Source organism: Anneissia japonica, unplaced genomic scaffold (assembly GCF_011630105.1).
Source record: "Anneissia japonica isolate Jap-2015-1 unplaced genomic scaffold, ASM1163010v1 scaffold288026_len309160_cov177, whole genome shotgun sequence".
In the NCBI taxonomy this organism is placed as follows: Eukaryota; Metazoa; Echinodermata; class Crinoidea; order Comatulida; family Comatulidae; genus Anneissia; species Anneissia japonica.
In genome coordinates this window covers 172525-189208 of record NW_022732402.1, presented here as the reverse complement: position 1 = coordinate 189208, position 16684 = coordinate 172525, and the positions used below count along the sequence as shown (strand labels likewise).

Below are 16684 nucleotides of genomic sequence, written 5' to 3'. Positions count from 1 at the left end.
ATATTGTTTTTAAACAGCTGTATGTTTAAACTCCTGTAACTTCATAATGAAATGTCAGATTTAAATGATTCTTTTACCATTTTGTAGCTCTTATTTCACTGTTCAACACTTTATTAATAAATTATTAATGACTGGTTTGGCTTTTCTAGCTCCTTTGTACTGTATGAATAAATCACAGATATTCAAACATGTGGTTAGATCATGAAGTCTCTTCAGAGTTTATTTTAGCATCATGCAGTATGATATTAAAGCCCCATTCCCCGGCAAAATTTCATTTTTTAAAGGAAAGTCTGATTTTTATATGTTAGAAAGATTTATAAATATAATAAGAAATTGCTAGTTTACCTGAGGCCTTTGAATTGTCTTTGAATGCAATGGTTGCTTGATAAAAAGTGACTCAACATCGGAAGAGAAGCGGATGAGGCCTTGATAATATTGCCTGCTTTTCTTAACCCTTTAATTTTTATATCTATCAAGATGAATTTCATTACTTCTAGTCTTTGAATTGTCTTTGTAGGGAAAGCACTACGAATGCACTACATGAATTTTCAACATCAGAAGTTAAATGGATGAGGCCTTGATGGCTAGAATGTAGTCTGCTTTTTTTGACCATTTTTTTTGTTGCATCTATCAAAATGGATTATATTGCTTGCAGTCTTTTAATCATTTTTGCGGAGAAAGCACTGTGAAAGCACTGCTTTTTTTTTTAACATGTATACGGTATTCCACATTCTATAAATCTATTTAATTAAATAAGTAACATAATGCTGATTGAATATGGATCTAATCTACCGTAGTCATTATGATTTATTGTTAGTGCACTCTAACTTTCAATGTACTAATTGAATTAGCATACATAGTGATTATATTTATAAATTTTTTTTTTTTTTTTACATAGAGCATGAACAAGTTCTTAGTAAGTACTGCAAAATTAGTAAGAAGAAAGAGAATGAAACCAAAGCCAGAATTGAAAGTACTGATGAATTATGCAACGTGAGGAAGAAATTAATGCAGGTAATATTATGATGATATTCATTAAATTGTGTTTTACTCTTTAGTGGGTCACAGGCAATATTCAAACCAATTGCAAAAAAATCATTCTTACCGGTACAATAAACAATTCAGTATCAAAACACCGTCATAACCATCACATGCATTGTCATCACAACCATCTTTGGCATTGTTGCCTGCACCATCTTCACTATCAGTCACTGCATAATCATTATTTATATTCACCGTAATATTCATAATGGAATCTGTATTTATTCAAATAGATGCCCCGGGGCGTTTATTAATGAAATTATTCAAGGGAGGAATTTTTTTTTTGTTGTTGGTGTGAAATGGATATGTAGGTATTGTATACTTATATGCCACTTAATTTCACTGCTAATTACCATCAAAATGTGTTATTGTATGATCATAAAGACTTATATTTATCCTAACCATGTTTAAAAAAAATGTAATTCTACTGGAGTAGAACATTAATGAATCTTTTGAGAGTGATGGACATCCATTAGTTTTGTTTAAGGTCTTTTAGTGGAGCATTTATTTGATGAAAAATATACGCCCAGGGGAGTTTATTCCAAGTGAGGCTCTGGAGGGGTGTTTATTGGAGGGGCCAAAGTGGGACATTTATTCAGATATATACAGTAAATTATTATCCTCATCGTTTTCTTGTAAGGATTTCTTGTTTGTTATATAATGATTAGCATACATGCTAATTGTTTTTGCTGTTATATTTGTTTATTATTTAATTTATTTAAATTTGTAGTCATGATCCCATCATTTTCATTTTTTGTTTTGTTTTAGAGTGGTTTGAACCTGTACACTGGACTGAATTTATTGCAACATAAGAGAAAGACAACACTTATTGAGACACTGGTTGTATATCTACAAAGTCAAATATCGTTTTTTAAGCTAGGAAAAGAAATGCTTTCAAATCAGACAACAGAGTTCTTGGCTAACAGTGTTGCAAGTACACATGAGTAAGTCAGCAATATTTTAAGAATTTCATTATTTGTTTTTCATTTTTTTATTTATCTTCCACACATGAAATGATATATTATCATAAATGTACAGATGAAATTAAAATAATAACTTCTGCTAGGTACGGTACAATTATACTAATATTAAAGAACTGCTATAATAAGTAAATTAAAGAAATAAAATGTGGCAAAGACAAGCCAAACCAGTCACTCTTCGCAAATCCTGTTTCAGAGAATATGACCAAAACATGCTGGAATGTCAAAATTTTTGAAATCTATTTCATTGTACTAAACTAACACTTATATATCTATATATCATGCTATGCTGTTATTTTCGCCATTTTAAATGTTAAAACAACAAATTTTAACAATTTGATGATCGGTTGCTGTATAAACTTTGAAGGCCGATTTCTGAAATGTTGTTTTTTAAACAGCTGTATGTTCAAACTATGTTTCAGAGATAATGGCCAAAACATGCTGAAAGTCAAAAGTTTTAAAATCTTCTATTGCACTAAACTAACTGTTACATATCTATACATCATGATATGCTGTTATTTGATAAGGAAATGTTGGATTTAAAATGATTCTTTCACCATTTTATAACTATAAACAATGGTAACCATAACAAATAAATCATGGATGTGTGGATGGGATTCAATATAAGTTCACTAAAGTTTAAGCCATGAACCCTGTTAAACATATATACAATTTAACATAATCGGAGTATAATATAAAATAATTTAGCTTGTAAAACTGTAATTAAAAAAAAATTTCATTAGCTTGGATAGTGGTTATATTTTCACAGTAACAGTATACTCTGTTCCTATTAAGCTAAAGCTGTGTAAACTAAACATACTCATTGATCACCAATGTTCATGAGATATTTCTATGATTTAGAGTTCACAATGCAATGGCTAGGACAGCAGAATCATGCCAGGAGAAGATAGAGTCGATACAGGCCAACAGTACGTACTACTTCACTCCAGACCCAACACCAGATATGCAAACACCAGCAAGGAAAATCAGAACAAACCTTAGACAGACATCTAGCTTCCTGTTTATTAGGCAGTAAGGGTAACAATATTATCTTGTATGTGAAGAAATTCCTTGATAACTAGACTAGTCACTCCATAGATTGCATACCTCCGTCTTGTGCTTGAATAGTGAACAATACGCAGGCCGTGTATGATTAATATTTCCATTATTATCTGACCTGTGCCTGATTAACGAATAGTATGCAGGCCTTGTATGATGGGCCATTCCATTATTATCTTTTATGGTCGGGGTAAAAAAATAGAATTTCCACGACCTTGACCGTATCAAAAATGTAATTTCTTGGAATATTATGTACCATTCCACTAAATTTTTGATGATCCATTCATTAGTTTTTGTGTAATCTTGCTAACAAACCTACAGAATGAAAGACGGAGTGAATACATAACCTCCTTGGCGGAGGTAATAATTGATATATTGAAACTTTGGGGATGACTGGTATTCTTCTGGTTACTGATCCAATAATTAAACGAGGGGCTGTGGGGCCGGGAACACTCACATTTTGTGTATCGGTCTAGACCAATTGAAAAAATAGCCCAAATCAAGACTGACCTATATAATTAAATAGTGATTATTTTATCAGTTGTTGTTGGTGTTGTTATGGTTATGGTTATGTAAGTATTTTAAAATATTATCCTGATATGTTTGGAGCATTTTGGTGTTCGCCTTATATTTATAGCCTCATTGTTAAGAATTTTTGTGAGTAAACCAAAATTTATTGTTTTTCCACAGTAAACATGGTCTTACACATCGCTGGGAAAAGGAATATTTCTTCACGCAGGGAACTAATCTTATGAGTCAAGCGAAGGGAGAGGTGAGAAACACTGTATTGTATGATATAGCAATGCGACATTAAATTTGATTACTTCCTGTTGGTGCCTCATGTTTACTTGATTCAGTGGCATATTTAGGGGATGTGCGGGGAGTATTCCCTCTCCAAAAAAGCTTGCATCCCCAGTCTTTTTCCCCCTATTAAAAATGTTTGAAGCAAAAGGCAAGTAGTTAAAAATCATCTTATTTTGCAAGCTAGCACTCCACTTAATCATCGAGCCCCTTCTAACGTCACATTCACGCCCCCATCAGCCCCGCTCCCCATTTTATAGATGAGTAATAGTGAGCAAGTGTGATTACTGACCTCAAATAACGGTTTACTGGTTGGCTGTTTCAGATTGCAGGTAGCCTTGTGGTGGACCTGGAGAATTGCACTGTCAACCACGTTGATGTGGATGACCGTAGATATGTCTTTCAAATAACCAGTCCCGTTGATACTAAGAAGTAAGATGCTATATAATATACAGATACTAAATAAATTAATTTATACATCACAATAACTTGAAAGTAAGTTAGTACAAGCAACACATTCTGTAAGATTCTTTATAAATGCGACATTTATGTAGCGCATATTGCAATAAACTGCCTCTATGCACTTTACATTATTATCCTTAGTCACAAGACCAAGCACCTATGGAACATAATTCCATAAGCCGCTAGAATCAGCACTTGGTATTGGATCCAGGTACCCACTTATACTCGTGGATGGAGAGAGACAAACATAGATAAAGTACCTTGTCCAAGTACACAAGCGACTTGCACAGCGAGGGCTTCGAACCTAAGACCTCAAGGTTGAGTGTTTGAGCCACAATTACAGTCCTTTTCCATTGATTTAAAAAAGTGAATGTGATTATTTTATTTTGCAGGACCATAACGTTACAAGCCCTGAGTGGATCTGATAGGGAGGAGTGGATGGCCACTATAAGGAACCTATCCAGTGGATTCCACACACAACAGCCTCCAGTAAGATATATTTCATGTATTATTTGAACACACAGATCTCCCTCTAATTAAAGACCGCTTTTGTGACCAGGGTTTTCATGGCCTTTAGCAGCTTTGGTCTCTAATTGTAATAATATGGATCAAGACGTTTGTTAATATAGGACCACAGGAAAGTGGTCTTTAATTCGAGGTGGTCTTCAATTAGAGGGAGGGGCCTGTATTATATTAATATGATTTAGCTGTTAATCTGTAGCTTGGAATTTGAATTTGCGGACCTTCAAAACTGATCTGATACTCCACTTTAAAATTAATCTAGTGTGAACACGGCTTAAGCCCTGTTCACACTATCAAATTTTCTTTGACAAAAACATGTGACATGCCTAAATATGGTCATGATGACATCACATCATAACCATATATAAGCATGTTATGACTATATATGGGCATACAACAGTTTTTTTGTGAAAGAAAATTTTATAATCTAGACAGAGCTTTACTCTTCATAGTGACACCATCAAAGTAGGCCTGTATTTCTATTATCTTGAATTCAAATATCAAAATATTTTGAATTTCAGGTTCTGTCAGAGGTCCCAACAGGCTCAGTACCATCAAGACCACAGAAAATTCCAGTACTACATGACCAAGATACACAGAGGTAATGCCGACATTTACAACATTCATTCAAATGTTTAGGACCTCTTAATATTTGCTGATGTGATGTCATGACCATAACTAGGCATGTCACATGTTTTGTCAAATAAAATTTTATAGTCAGGATTGGTCTTTATGTGCATTTTATCTTTAAGTATTTCATATTTATATCCATATTTACCGTAAATGCTGGAATAAGCACTGCACCAAACGCGATTTTTTTCTGCTTAGAGCCGCGGCACTTAATTGCTGCGAAGCAGCCAATTCATATTCTTGACAGCAATTTGACCTCTGAAAGGTCATTGTTTGTCAAAAAACAAGGGCCTAAGACGACTGAAAAGCGGAGTTTCCTTCTTTCGTTCTGCCGGGTAAAATCAATTACTTTAGGCGACATTTGTAGACTAACCAACACGTACCAACGTCCGCATGTCGCGCTAGCCTTATCCTACTCTAGGCCTAGACTAGCTAGGATGGTAGGCCTATAGGTAGCCTTGAAGGGACGAAGGTCCCAATGAAAAATAACGTCGCTCCTTGATAGCTAACATTGTCTATTTAACATCACAATAATTCATTATTAGACCTGTAGTTGTTTTTTGAATTGTACTACACAACTCGAGTAACGTCTCGTATCTATTGTCGTGATGTCATGACTCGCTGACTCACACTTGCGATGTCTCGCACTTGTGATCAAATAACACACTGGCTCGCACTTTGGCAACACTCTTTGGCAGTCAACTTGCCCCTAGAAAACCCGCTCTTGGAAACTTGCCCCATAAAAAAATGTACACTTCTTAGACCATGCAGTCTTCAAAATAAAAATTGTAACCTTTGGTAATCAACTACATTTTCCACATACATAGAAATTTTTGAAACTTTATTTAAAAAAAACCTAAACCATAATTCACCACTATAGACACTTTTTGACAAAAATGAAAAATTACGACTTTGTTACCCAATGAGAAGTGTTCTAATGTAGACAATGGGTCGTGTCTCATATTATTTGTTATATTTTTATTATTCATTATTTTCACTTGACTCGCATAAATAATTTTGTTGGAAGAACATTTATATGCGGTTATACTTTGCAGCACTTCACTTGCAATTTGCAATTTCTAGTCAAGAGTATAATATTACTACAATAATAATAATATAATAATAATAATAGTATTGCAATGAAACACGTTGAAAAACAGGGTTTTAATTATTATATAATGCATACAGTGTTAAAATGAATAAAAGACAAGCATCATTTTATAAACAATTATTTACGATGACGTAGGAACGATGATAGGCCTACCGAACTACAGGAATACGTCAGATAGGTAACATGGGAACTGGCATGATGACGTTGCAGTTTTTATTAATATTTTGTTTATTTTGAAACAATTCTAGGCCCTATGTGTATTTTTTTTCTCATTTATGTGCAATTTAGTCTAGAGTGCATGGATATGAGAATTTGTTTTTTTTCTTTTTGGATAAGAAAGTTTTTTTCAATAAATTGGGCTTACCATGGTAATACCAGCACCAGTGGCCAAAACAAGAAAATTGACTTTTTAATATTTTGATGTTTCGCACATTATATAAGCTTTAAAATGATAGGTCATGTATTGAAATCAAATTATTATTGCCAAAGTTATGAGTATTACAGCTCCAAATGATCTGAGATGTCAGGTTCCTTAAAGATGGGAGGACACTGGCATTGTGTATATAAAACACAGCAGCCTTAATTTGTTTTCAGGGTAGACACTCATCAGGGAAGTAAAGGCTCCTCCAAGGACCTACCCGCGACCCCACCTCCATCTCCGCTAGAAGTAGTCTTACCAACGACACCTATTCAATTTGACATGATCTCACCAGTGGAAAGGCATGCACCACCTGTTAACAGATCACAAGCAAAAGATGGCCCACCCAGGAGAATTAACCCTTTCTGTGAGCCGTCGGCTGATGGAAGGGATGATAGTGGTGAGTGCATACCTCTGTTATGTGCCTGAATACTGAAAAATATGCAGGATGTGTATGATGGGCAATTCCATTATTTACCGCCCAGTGCTTCAATACTGCACAGTGTATGATGGGCGATTCCATTATTTTTGTTAGGCTCGAGGGTAAAAAAAATCACATTTCCTGGACATGTCCTTTGAACTTTTCTTTCCAAAAGTTAATCATCTCTTTCTCATTATGTACTTTTCCACTAAATTTTATGTTGACCCACTCCTTAGTTCTTGCATAATGTTGCTACAGGCAGATGGAGTGAATACATAATCACTTTTATCCTAAGAAAATGTATTTTATGTTTGTCGCTTTTCACCCAGGAATGTAAATTGGTACCTGGTAGGAGGTGATTGTGGGGGAATGAAATAGGGTAGTTTTGAATAGGAGTATTTCCAAGGTAGCAGAAGAGGTTTTTTTTCTATGATGGATACTGTGGGTAAAGAATGGCCAGGATAAAAAAAAAGCTTCAACCACCAATACTGGAAGTCAGATCCCTTACCATCTCATATAGAATAACCTATATTAAATACAGCCTTAAATATCACAATAAAATTCACACGTTTATTTTACTTTTAACAGTTCCTTACGGCAGTACGTTTAGCCAAATGTACACTATACGATTCTTAGGATCTGTGGAGATAAAAGGTGACCGAGGAGTTGAGTTGGTTAATGAAACAATCCGACAAATCATGGCAGCAAGAGCAATTCATAATGTGTTCCGCATGAGCGAGTCGCACATGATCATAACATCTGAACGAGTGAGGTAAACCTGATAGTTGTTTTAGAATAAAAGCAATCATTTATTTTATAGGATTAATTAGCCTCATAGTCACTATCACTCCTTACCCCCCTCCCTATTTTGTATACTCCCTATTTTGTTTTTTGCATAGCCAGTATTTTTATGATGTCATGTCTTCTTCACAGGTTACTTGATACATCTAGTCAAGCTATTAAAGCTGATTTTGACCTTAGAGATATTTCCTTCTGGGCAGCTCATCAGGAGAACAAAAGGTATGTACATTAAATTCTCGGTTGACTAAACCTGTTTGTAGTCATTATTGGCTTGTTAAAGTGTTGTACGGTTACTTTATTAGATGTAATTTTTAAGATAGTCACACAGTAATACTCAGCAGGTTATCAACCTTTCAAGCAGATATGGTTACTTCTGAAGTGTGTGTAATGAAATAGTCTGAACATTTTGTACCAGAGGGATTAGCTCCTGATGCCCGGAAAATCTCTGCAGTTTTGGGTACACACAACTGCTTGTGTGTGCTGAAAAAGTACCCAGAACAACATTCTTTTAAGATTTTAATCTTAAAAGAATTACTATTCCATCCAGCTCTTGTTGTGGATAGAGTAAGTGATCCTTAGGCCAGGCACTCCTTGCACCCAACTGTCATTGGCCGATGCGATTTTACGCAGAATGCAACATGCACAACGGATCGATTTTAATGACGATGTGTTCAGAGTGCCTCTGACAATCAGCAGATGGCATTGCACCATTTATCTCTAACAGTGAGTGGTGTTAAATTCATCAGCCGTCGATCGTACAACAATCGTACGACAAGGTAAGTACCCAGTGAAAGCTGCTATAAGTGGGTTTGTCCATTTCTGTAGACGATGCAGCCCAAAAGTTCCAGCTTATTCCCCACCTTTACCTTCATAAATACAATGAGTTTGTAAAATTTGTTTTTTTGAAACTTAATTCCAATTTTAGGTTGTTTGCTTTTATCACTCGATCAAAGTTCTCCAAGGGCAGAGGTCATCACAAGTTCACGTGCTACGTGTTTGAGAGTGATATCTCATCGGAGAATATTTGCAAATCACTGAGCGACGCAACTGGACTTGCATTCAACAAAATGTTAGAGAGGAAAACAAGTGAATCACAAGATGTAAGTGTGTGCATATATATATATATGTATTTATATATATCATTTAATATTTACAGTGAATGTTGGATCGAAGAAAATGATATAGTATAGTTTAAATTATTTACTACTGTTTGCTTTGGAAATAATAATGTAGTGTTGGTACCTGACTTAGAGATGGTGTTGTGTAGATTGAGTGTGATACCTGACCTAGAGATTGTATTGTGGTATAGGTTGATGATTAGAGCTGATGATTTATAAATTGAGTGTTGGTACCTGACTCATAGATGGTGCTGTGGTATAAACTGAGTGTCAGTACCTGACTTGATGATGTGGTATAAATTGAGTATTGGTACCTAACTTTCACATGGCAATGACATATAAATTCAGTTTTGGTACCTAACTTGATGGTGATGTATATAAATTGAGTGTTTGTACCTAATTTTCACATGTCAGTGAGGTATATATTTAGTGTTGGTACCTGACTTGAAGAGAACAAGGAGGTATAAATTGAGTGTTGATACCTAACTTGATGATGATATACTATAAATTGAATATTGGTACCTAAACTTTCACATGGCAATGAGGTATAAATTGTTGGTACATGGCTTAGTGATAATTTTACTTTTAATATGTACATAAATCCTATTTATTAGGAATTCTCTAAATATCGTATAGGAATCCTATAGAAGTTTCATAGGAATCCTGTAAGCGTCATTATGGTTAACATTTTGATGATGTAAAAGTTGCATTGATAACTTGTAGTATTCACTTACATTTAAGAGATGCTTTGTTATATAACAATATATTATTATAATATTGGTTATATCTTACACATAACACATAATTTAATGCAGCACATTGTGTTGTGGTGGAGGAATCTTGCTTGTCTTTTCAATGAGGCTGTCTTTTTTTAGTAGATTTCTCCTGATTTAGTGCTTTTGATTTTGTAGTTAGAGAGTTGTTTTTGATTAACTGACTAACACCTTAGTTTTTATATCACCACTTTTTCCACTTTGGATTTTGATATTTAAAATAGTTACATTACATAAGCTTCATTATAGGGCATATAGATTGAGCCCAGGGAAGGACTTTCACTTACAGATGGGGGTCTGTACCACCTCAGTTCCACCATGGTTGAGGCTAAGGTTANCAATCTGTCTCTTATACACATCTAGATGTGTATAAGAGACAGCAATAACATTAGTGATAATGATAACAAAAATGATGATGATGATGAAATAGGGCAGGGCATGCTAAGTGGTTTGCACTTTATTAAGCCAATTTGTACTAGAAAGTGCTATATAACACCAGTATTATTAATAATTTATCTCAACAAAATATGTTATCTCTTTGACTAATTACTATATATTCAAACTAATATAAAACCTTCTACTTGTTCACCTAAACCAATCACTATGAAAATATGTATATACACTTTAAACATGCTGGTTAAAAGCAAGATTCTATTGGCATAAATGCTTGGTTTTTGAAATATATATACTTTTTAAAAAAAATTTTATAAATTAAATAATTATTTTGTTTTTCTTTTGTGCATTATATTTGATGCACCTTCAGAAGAAGTGAAGCACTATTCAAACACTGAGTTTCCGAATAAATTACTTAATTTTAACGTATATGACAAACTTAGATTCTAATCATGTTTCACTTACAGTTTTATCAACATTAATACAATTTCTTCGCTGTGCACTTAACAATAATTTAGATTTCATTATTCTTTCAGCATTCACTAGTTTTATATTATTTTTAAGCTTTCACTAATACAAATAATAAAAGAAATAAACTAATACCTAAAACAATTTGACCTCACAAATTATTAATTTTGCAGATTTCATAAGAGCATTGGAGTCAATTTTTGAGGTCAGTTAGTAAAATCCAGTTTTATGTTATGTTCCCAAATTTGTACAATAAATATAATGTTAAATTATATTGAATATCATATGGACTAGAGCTGTAGATTAGATTTGCCTTCCAATCCCATGCTCCTGATTTCAATTTCTGTCAGAACCAGAATTCTCTCTTCAGCTAGAATTACACTACAGGAGCGTATCCAGGGGTGCAACTGGGTCTGAAGCTACGGGGGCTAGGCCTCCCTGAGAGGAGAGAAAAGAAAAAAGAGAAGGACATGATTCTTGTGGAAAATCACTTGCTGTTGGATTGCATATGGAATTTGTAGCTTTGTAGTTAGTTGCTTGTCTTTATTCCTCAAATTTAAGTTTCTGGTTTCAAATATTGAAGAATTAAGTGTTCTTTTTCTAATAAATTATTACAATCCCAATATGTATCCCTCATACTAAGGCATACACTCAGTAGAAAATAGTAATATATTTTAGGACTACTTAAGCACAACCTTGTTGGTACATATTACCTGTATTTCTTGAAGAAGTCAACATTTTGATTAGGTTTCTTGAATTTACAAGTTTTGTAAAATGTTGAATAGGATTGAACGGATATTACGAAATTATACGCACAGAATATGTCTTCAAGACTCAAGATTCAAAATAACTTTATTGCAAACTTAAGGAAAATTTGAAATGTACAGAATAATTAATAGTAATATACAAATATATATGGAACATTTAAAATACTGGATGAACCATAGTTGTATCCATATAATTTGTGCTGTATCTGATGTATTTCTTCAGCTTATAACTTTGATAACTATCTGTTCTTTTCTTGATTCATCATCATCATTATCACCACCATGACATCATTTATCATCAACATTACTTTCATGATCAGGGGTAGGTCCAATAGGCACATCTCCCCCCCCCCCCATTTTTCCACTAAATTTTAAAATTTCAATGCATATGTTGAAATTAGCTCTACTATCTATTCTGAATATGTTGTGCCCCCCAAAAATTCTGATCCGCCTCTGATGGTCATAATCATATATACAACCAACACGTCTACCATAATCATTACCACCACCAACACCTCCATCATCATTATCATATATCATCAAAATATGCTGTTTATAATGATGCTGCTGTTCATTAAATACACTAGCAGTGTCACTGTAGTCTGTAAGCGAGATACTATACCTAGATAAATAAATGGAATTGTCCCTCATTGCATATAAAAGGGCACTAGATCATACAGACGTCTTCAGTTGATCCCATTATTTCAGGGATGGAACTTTGGCATTTGTATTTAGTACTGTATGATGATGATACTACAGTATAATAATTTAATGTTAATAATGATAATAATCATAACAAGCAATTCAAAGTGTTTGTATCCAGTAAATATTGCTTTGATGGTTTTTAATTGCAGGGGTCTTTATTATAGGAAAACCTGTGAGAACAATAATATTGTTCTTGGTAATGATATTAATGCTTTTCTGATGATAGTGCTAATAATGATTATGATTGTTTTTTATAATGATGATAAATGGTGATGTTTATGATGACAATGAGAAGATGATATAGTAGAAATTGATATGAAGTTGATTACAGTGATGAGAATAATAGAAGAATAAAATTTCTGTGGGTATTTTTTACTTAATTTATGATTCCTCTTTCTAGACATGTAGAACTGAAGATAATGGAGATGGCAGCACCCAGTCATCCATCGAGTCCTCACCTTATTCTGACCAATTCTCTGACTATCTTGGCATGTCAGGGCTTTCTCGTAGTTCTAGCCAGTCACCCGAGAGTAACCTGTCTCCTAGCAATCACCCTATTAGCTTCCCAGAGTCCAGCAATGGTAGAATGACATCACCTGTAGTGATCAACCAATCAGACGTTTCAAATGAAGGCACATGTGAGATAGAATCACAGGGGGAATCATGTGCCTAATGTATGTTTTGATACCAAATGGTTTTTTCTTCAGTCATTCTGAATGTGCGCTATCTGCTGTTGATATCGGAATTAGCCTCCAATAAAGAGGCTATTGAGTTTGCCTTTGATCCTCATATCGTTGTTATTAGTGATGGTTTGAAGTGGTCAAACAGGAGGTGGATGCTGTGCAAAGCTAGGAGCAATTTATTTTACTGTATTTATTTATTCATTATACTGTGGAACCAATTCAGTAGGAAATCTACTGTTCTTCCACAGGCCCTAGTTAATTGCAGACTTGCAGTCACTTTTATCTATCACGTTGACACTAGGGAGCTTTCGATTTGTGCGACGATGCGACGCTAGAACGGAATCACTCATGCGTGACCGTCCTACCTGGTGTCCTATGTTCTCTGCATACGTAGATTTTCCCAAATTGCATTCCAAAATCTACTCGACGAGGTGACCTTAACGTTTTCGCATGCGCAGATGACTTTTTCTGACGTCATTACGTTCTACGTCCTACCGTCGTCATGCAATCGAAAGCTTCCTAATAAAACATCTGAATCCCTTTATCCTGTGAGTGGCAAGGTGGCTCCATTTACATGGTCATACGCTGACCATTAAAATGTAGGCCTAGGCATACAGTTGGATCCAGGATTATGGGTGCTGATTCGGAGTTCGTTTAAGTGATTTCATTTTAATAATATTCATATTAATAATATATAAAATAATATAACTATATATATATATGTATGCCATTCATTATAAATTCTTTACAACTATCATACAAATCAACTATAAAAGGACCAATTATAACTCTTTAAAAGATTATATTCTTGCTGCCCCTTGTGGTCTTGATTTCCTTCATAACACAAGCTCCGACAAAATGAGAATGCCCAATCAAAATTATTTATACAAAACCTTCATTGTATATTCCAATGCTTGTATTCTACCTAATATTTCAGTGCAATTCTACTTAATATGGATTTTAAAAAGGCTTTTTAATCTTTATTAGAAACTAAACAAGAGAGTTGGAACAAGAGTAGCAGATCCAGAAATTGGAAATAGAGGGGGGGGGGGACCTTTCAGAGATGAACGGTCTTTGCCACCACCAACTATAGTGGGGACTAAGGCAAGAAAATTTATGATTATGGCACCTCTAGATGGCCAGAAATGCCCCTCACAGATTTAAAATTCGAATTTAATTTTCTTTCTTTCTCCATTTTTTTTTTTATTTTGAAATATTTAGGGGGCCCAGGCCGGCTAGGTCCTCCTCGAATTCGCCACTGAACAACTTAACATTAGATCCCTGCTACAATTCTATAATAGAAACATGGTATTCTGCTTATTTTGTTTATTGTTCCATTAAAAGGGAAATAAAAAATCAGAAACATTTATATTATATTTATTTCAAGCAATACACAAACACACAAATCAATAACAAAGCCTAAGGATTACATATTAAAAAACGATTTTTAAACCAAGTGCCAGGGTATACCCCTGCCTTAACTGCTTGGCCACTTGCCTTGCTCAAAAAATGATTTCCAAACCCTTTTTTAACATCCACCCCATTCTTACTTCTACCACCCTCTCACCCACCTTCCCACCATGTTCCAGAGGTAAACTTTTGTGACTGGCTCTAGCAAAAACAGACTCTTGTTTCAAAAAATGATCTTTGTAATGTAGAGGTCAAATGCTAATAATAGATGCAAAAATTGTTAAAAACAGATAACAAATGGCGAAGATATGATCATTTTAATTTTTAGTCCAACATGCATTAAGATGGTCAATATATGGGAATTTTAGCTGATTTGAAGCCATTTGATTGCTAGAGTCGGTAACATTTTTTAAAAAAAGCATTGATTACCATTTTGGCTATTGCACTAGGAAGTTTGTTAATTTCTGCCACTGTTGTCTTATTGGTATATTCAGTGGATCCTTGAACCTGAGAAATTGATTTAATATAGTACTGGTTTTTATATGTAGAAGGAGGTTTAGTAAAACTTGATTCACATAGTATATATAAGCAACATGCATTTTGTTTTTTTTACTACGGCTTTGAGTAAACAATAATGCGTACCGAAAGCACATAATCTTTTAAAAACTTTTATACAGAAGTTTGTGAAATAGATGCCTGATGTATGGATCAAGAAATCCAAATTTTACATTGAAATAACGTTAAGTAAATTTCTTTTAATTTTGTACATGAAAATAGCTAAATATATAATGGAACATAAAAGAAAATGAATAAAAGCAACATAATCAATTTCCGCATACTGTAGACATCTAATTTATACATAAGTTTATAAAATAGATGCCTGATATATGTATCAAGAAATTCAAATTTTACATTGAAATAACGTTAAGTAAATTTCTTTTAATGAAAATAGCTAAATATATAATGGAACATAAAAGAAAATGAAAAAAGCAACATGATGAATTTCCACATACTGTAGACACACTATCTAATTTATACATAAGTTTATAAAATAGATGCCTGGTGTATGTATCCAAATTTTACATTATAATAAAGTTAAGTAAATTTCTTTTAATTTTGTAAATGAAAATAGCTAAATATATATTATATGAAATAAATGAAAATGAAAAAGCAACATGATAAATTTCCACATACTGTAGACATACTATCTAATTTATACATAACTTCATTTATCGTTTGATGATTATGGATGAAATAATGGATGTTTCCACTAAGCCCCACCTATTTTATGTTCTTGATAAGGTTCCCACAAAATGACATTGTTAAAACATATGCAAACATGCGTGTTTGTAGAGCAGCACATGTGCTTGTTAGGGGGGTATGAAGGTGAAGTGGGGGACTCGATAATCAGTTGAGGGGTGCTAATTCACAAAATAAGCTGATTTTAGGTGATATTTAACTACTTGATTGTGATTTTGTGGTGGGGTTAGGGCCTGAGTAAATTTTTGAGGGATGTGCTCACCCCCCCACGCACCTCCTAGATACGCCACTGCGTATTCCTGATGACCCTGTTCGTATTGAACAGTTGTCGGGCACTCGCTGCCCTAGACGGTCATCGGCCAACACGATTCTGTGAAGAACGCAAAGCGACGACACACGTGCAATGGATCATTTTTAATGACGATCTGTTTAGACTGCCACCGGTAATCAGCAGGCAGCGTCGCATCATCTAGTGCTTACAGGGATTGGGTTTGGGTTCATCGTGCGAGGGCCGTACAACTCAGTTCATTGTACTGTGATTTATTTATAAGTTTTCATACCAATAATTTACAAAATGAAGTTAAGATTTATCAATTATTAATGTATTATGACAGTACCTGTTATGACAGTACCCTATATATTTGTATGTATTTAAAATACTGGGAGGATTCTGTTATTCTTTGATTAGTTCTGATCTGTTTCAGGCTATAACTCCTAATTAAACTTTCTGCTAAGCACTGCTACTTGGTTACTTGGCCTGCAAAATTTACATAAAGAGGTGTGTTTGTTTTAACAAGCGTTTATTCCAGGCATTTGTTTGATTTGATATTTTTAAGTTTGTACTTTCTGTTCCCTAGCCTT

The 16684-nt window shown here is 34.1% G+C and overlaps 1 protein-coding gene across 2 annotated transcripts in view; it reads left to right on the top strand.

The window, feature by feature from the left end:
- LOC117115678 (DCC-interacting protein 13-alpha-like) overlaps nt 1-14970 on the top strand; it is a 26342-nt gene extending 11372 nt beyond the window's left edge. Inside the window, exons 6-18 of one of the 2 annotated variants that reach the window (XM_033259585.1) lie at nt 899-1014; nt 1810-1985; nt 2883-3053; nt 3771-3852; nt 4207-4313; nt 4736-4832; nt 5387-5466; nt 7201-7424; nt 8034-8217; nt 8379-8465; nt 9172-9346; nt 11172-11203; nt 12871-13007. In XM_033259585.1, the coding sequence (XP_033115476.1) occupies nt 899-1014; nt 1810-1985; nt 2883-3053; nt 3771-3852; nt 4207-4313; nt 4736-4832; nt 5387-5466; nt 7201-7424; nt 8034-8217; nt 8379-8465; nt 9172-9346; nt 11172-11180 (1508 nt within the window). In that variant the 3' untranslated portion in view covers nt 11181-11203; nt 12871-13007. Of the gene's footprint in view, nt 1-898; nt 1015-1809; nt 1986-2882; nt 3054-3770; nt 3853-4206; nt 4314-4735; nt 4833-5386; nt 5467-7200; nt 7425-8033; nt 8218-8378; nt 8466-9171; nt 9347-11171; nt 11204-12870 lie in introns of both variants that reach the window. The other variant, XM_033259584.1, reaches the window with a different exon arrangement.
- The last annotated feature ends 1714 nt before the right edge of the window (nt 14971-16684 follow it).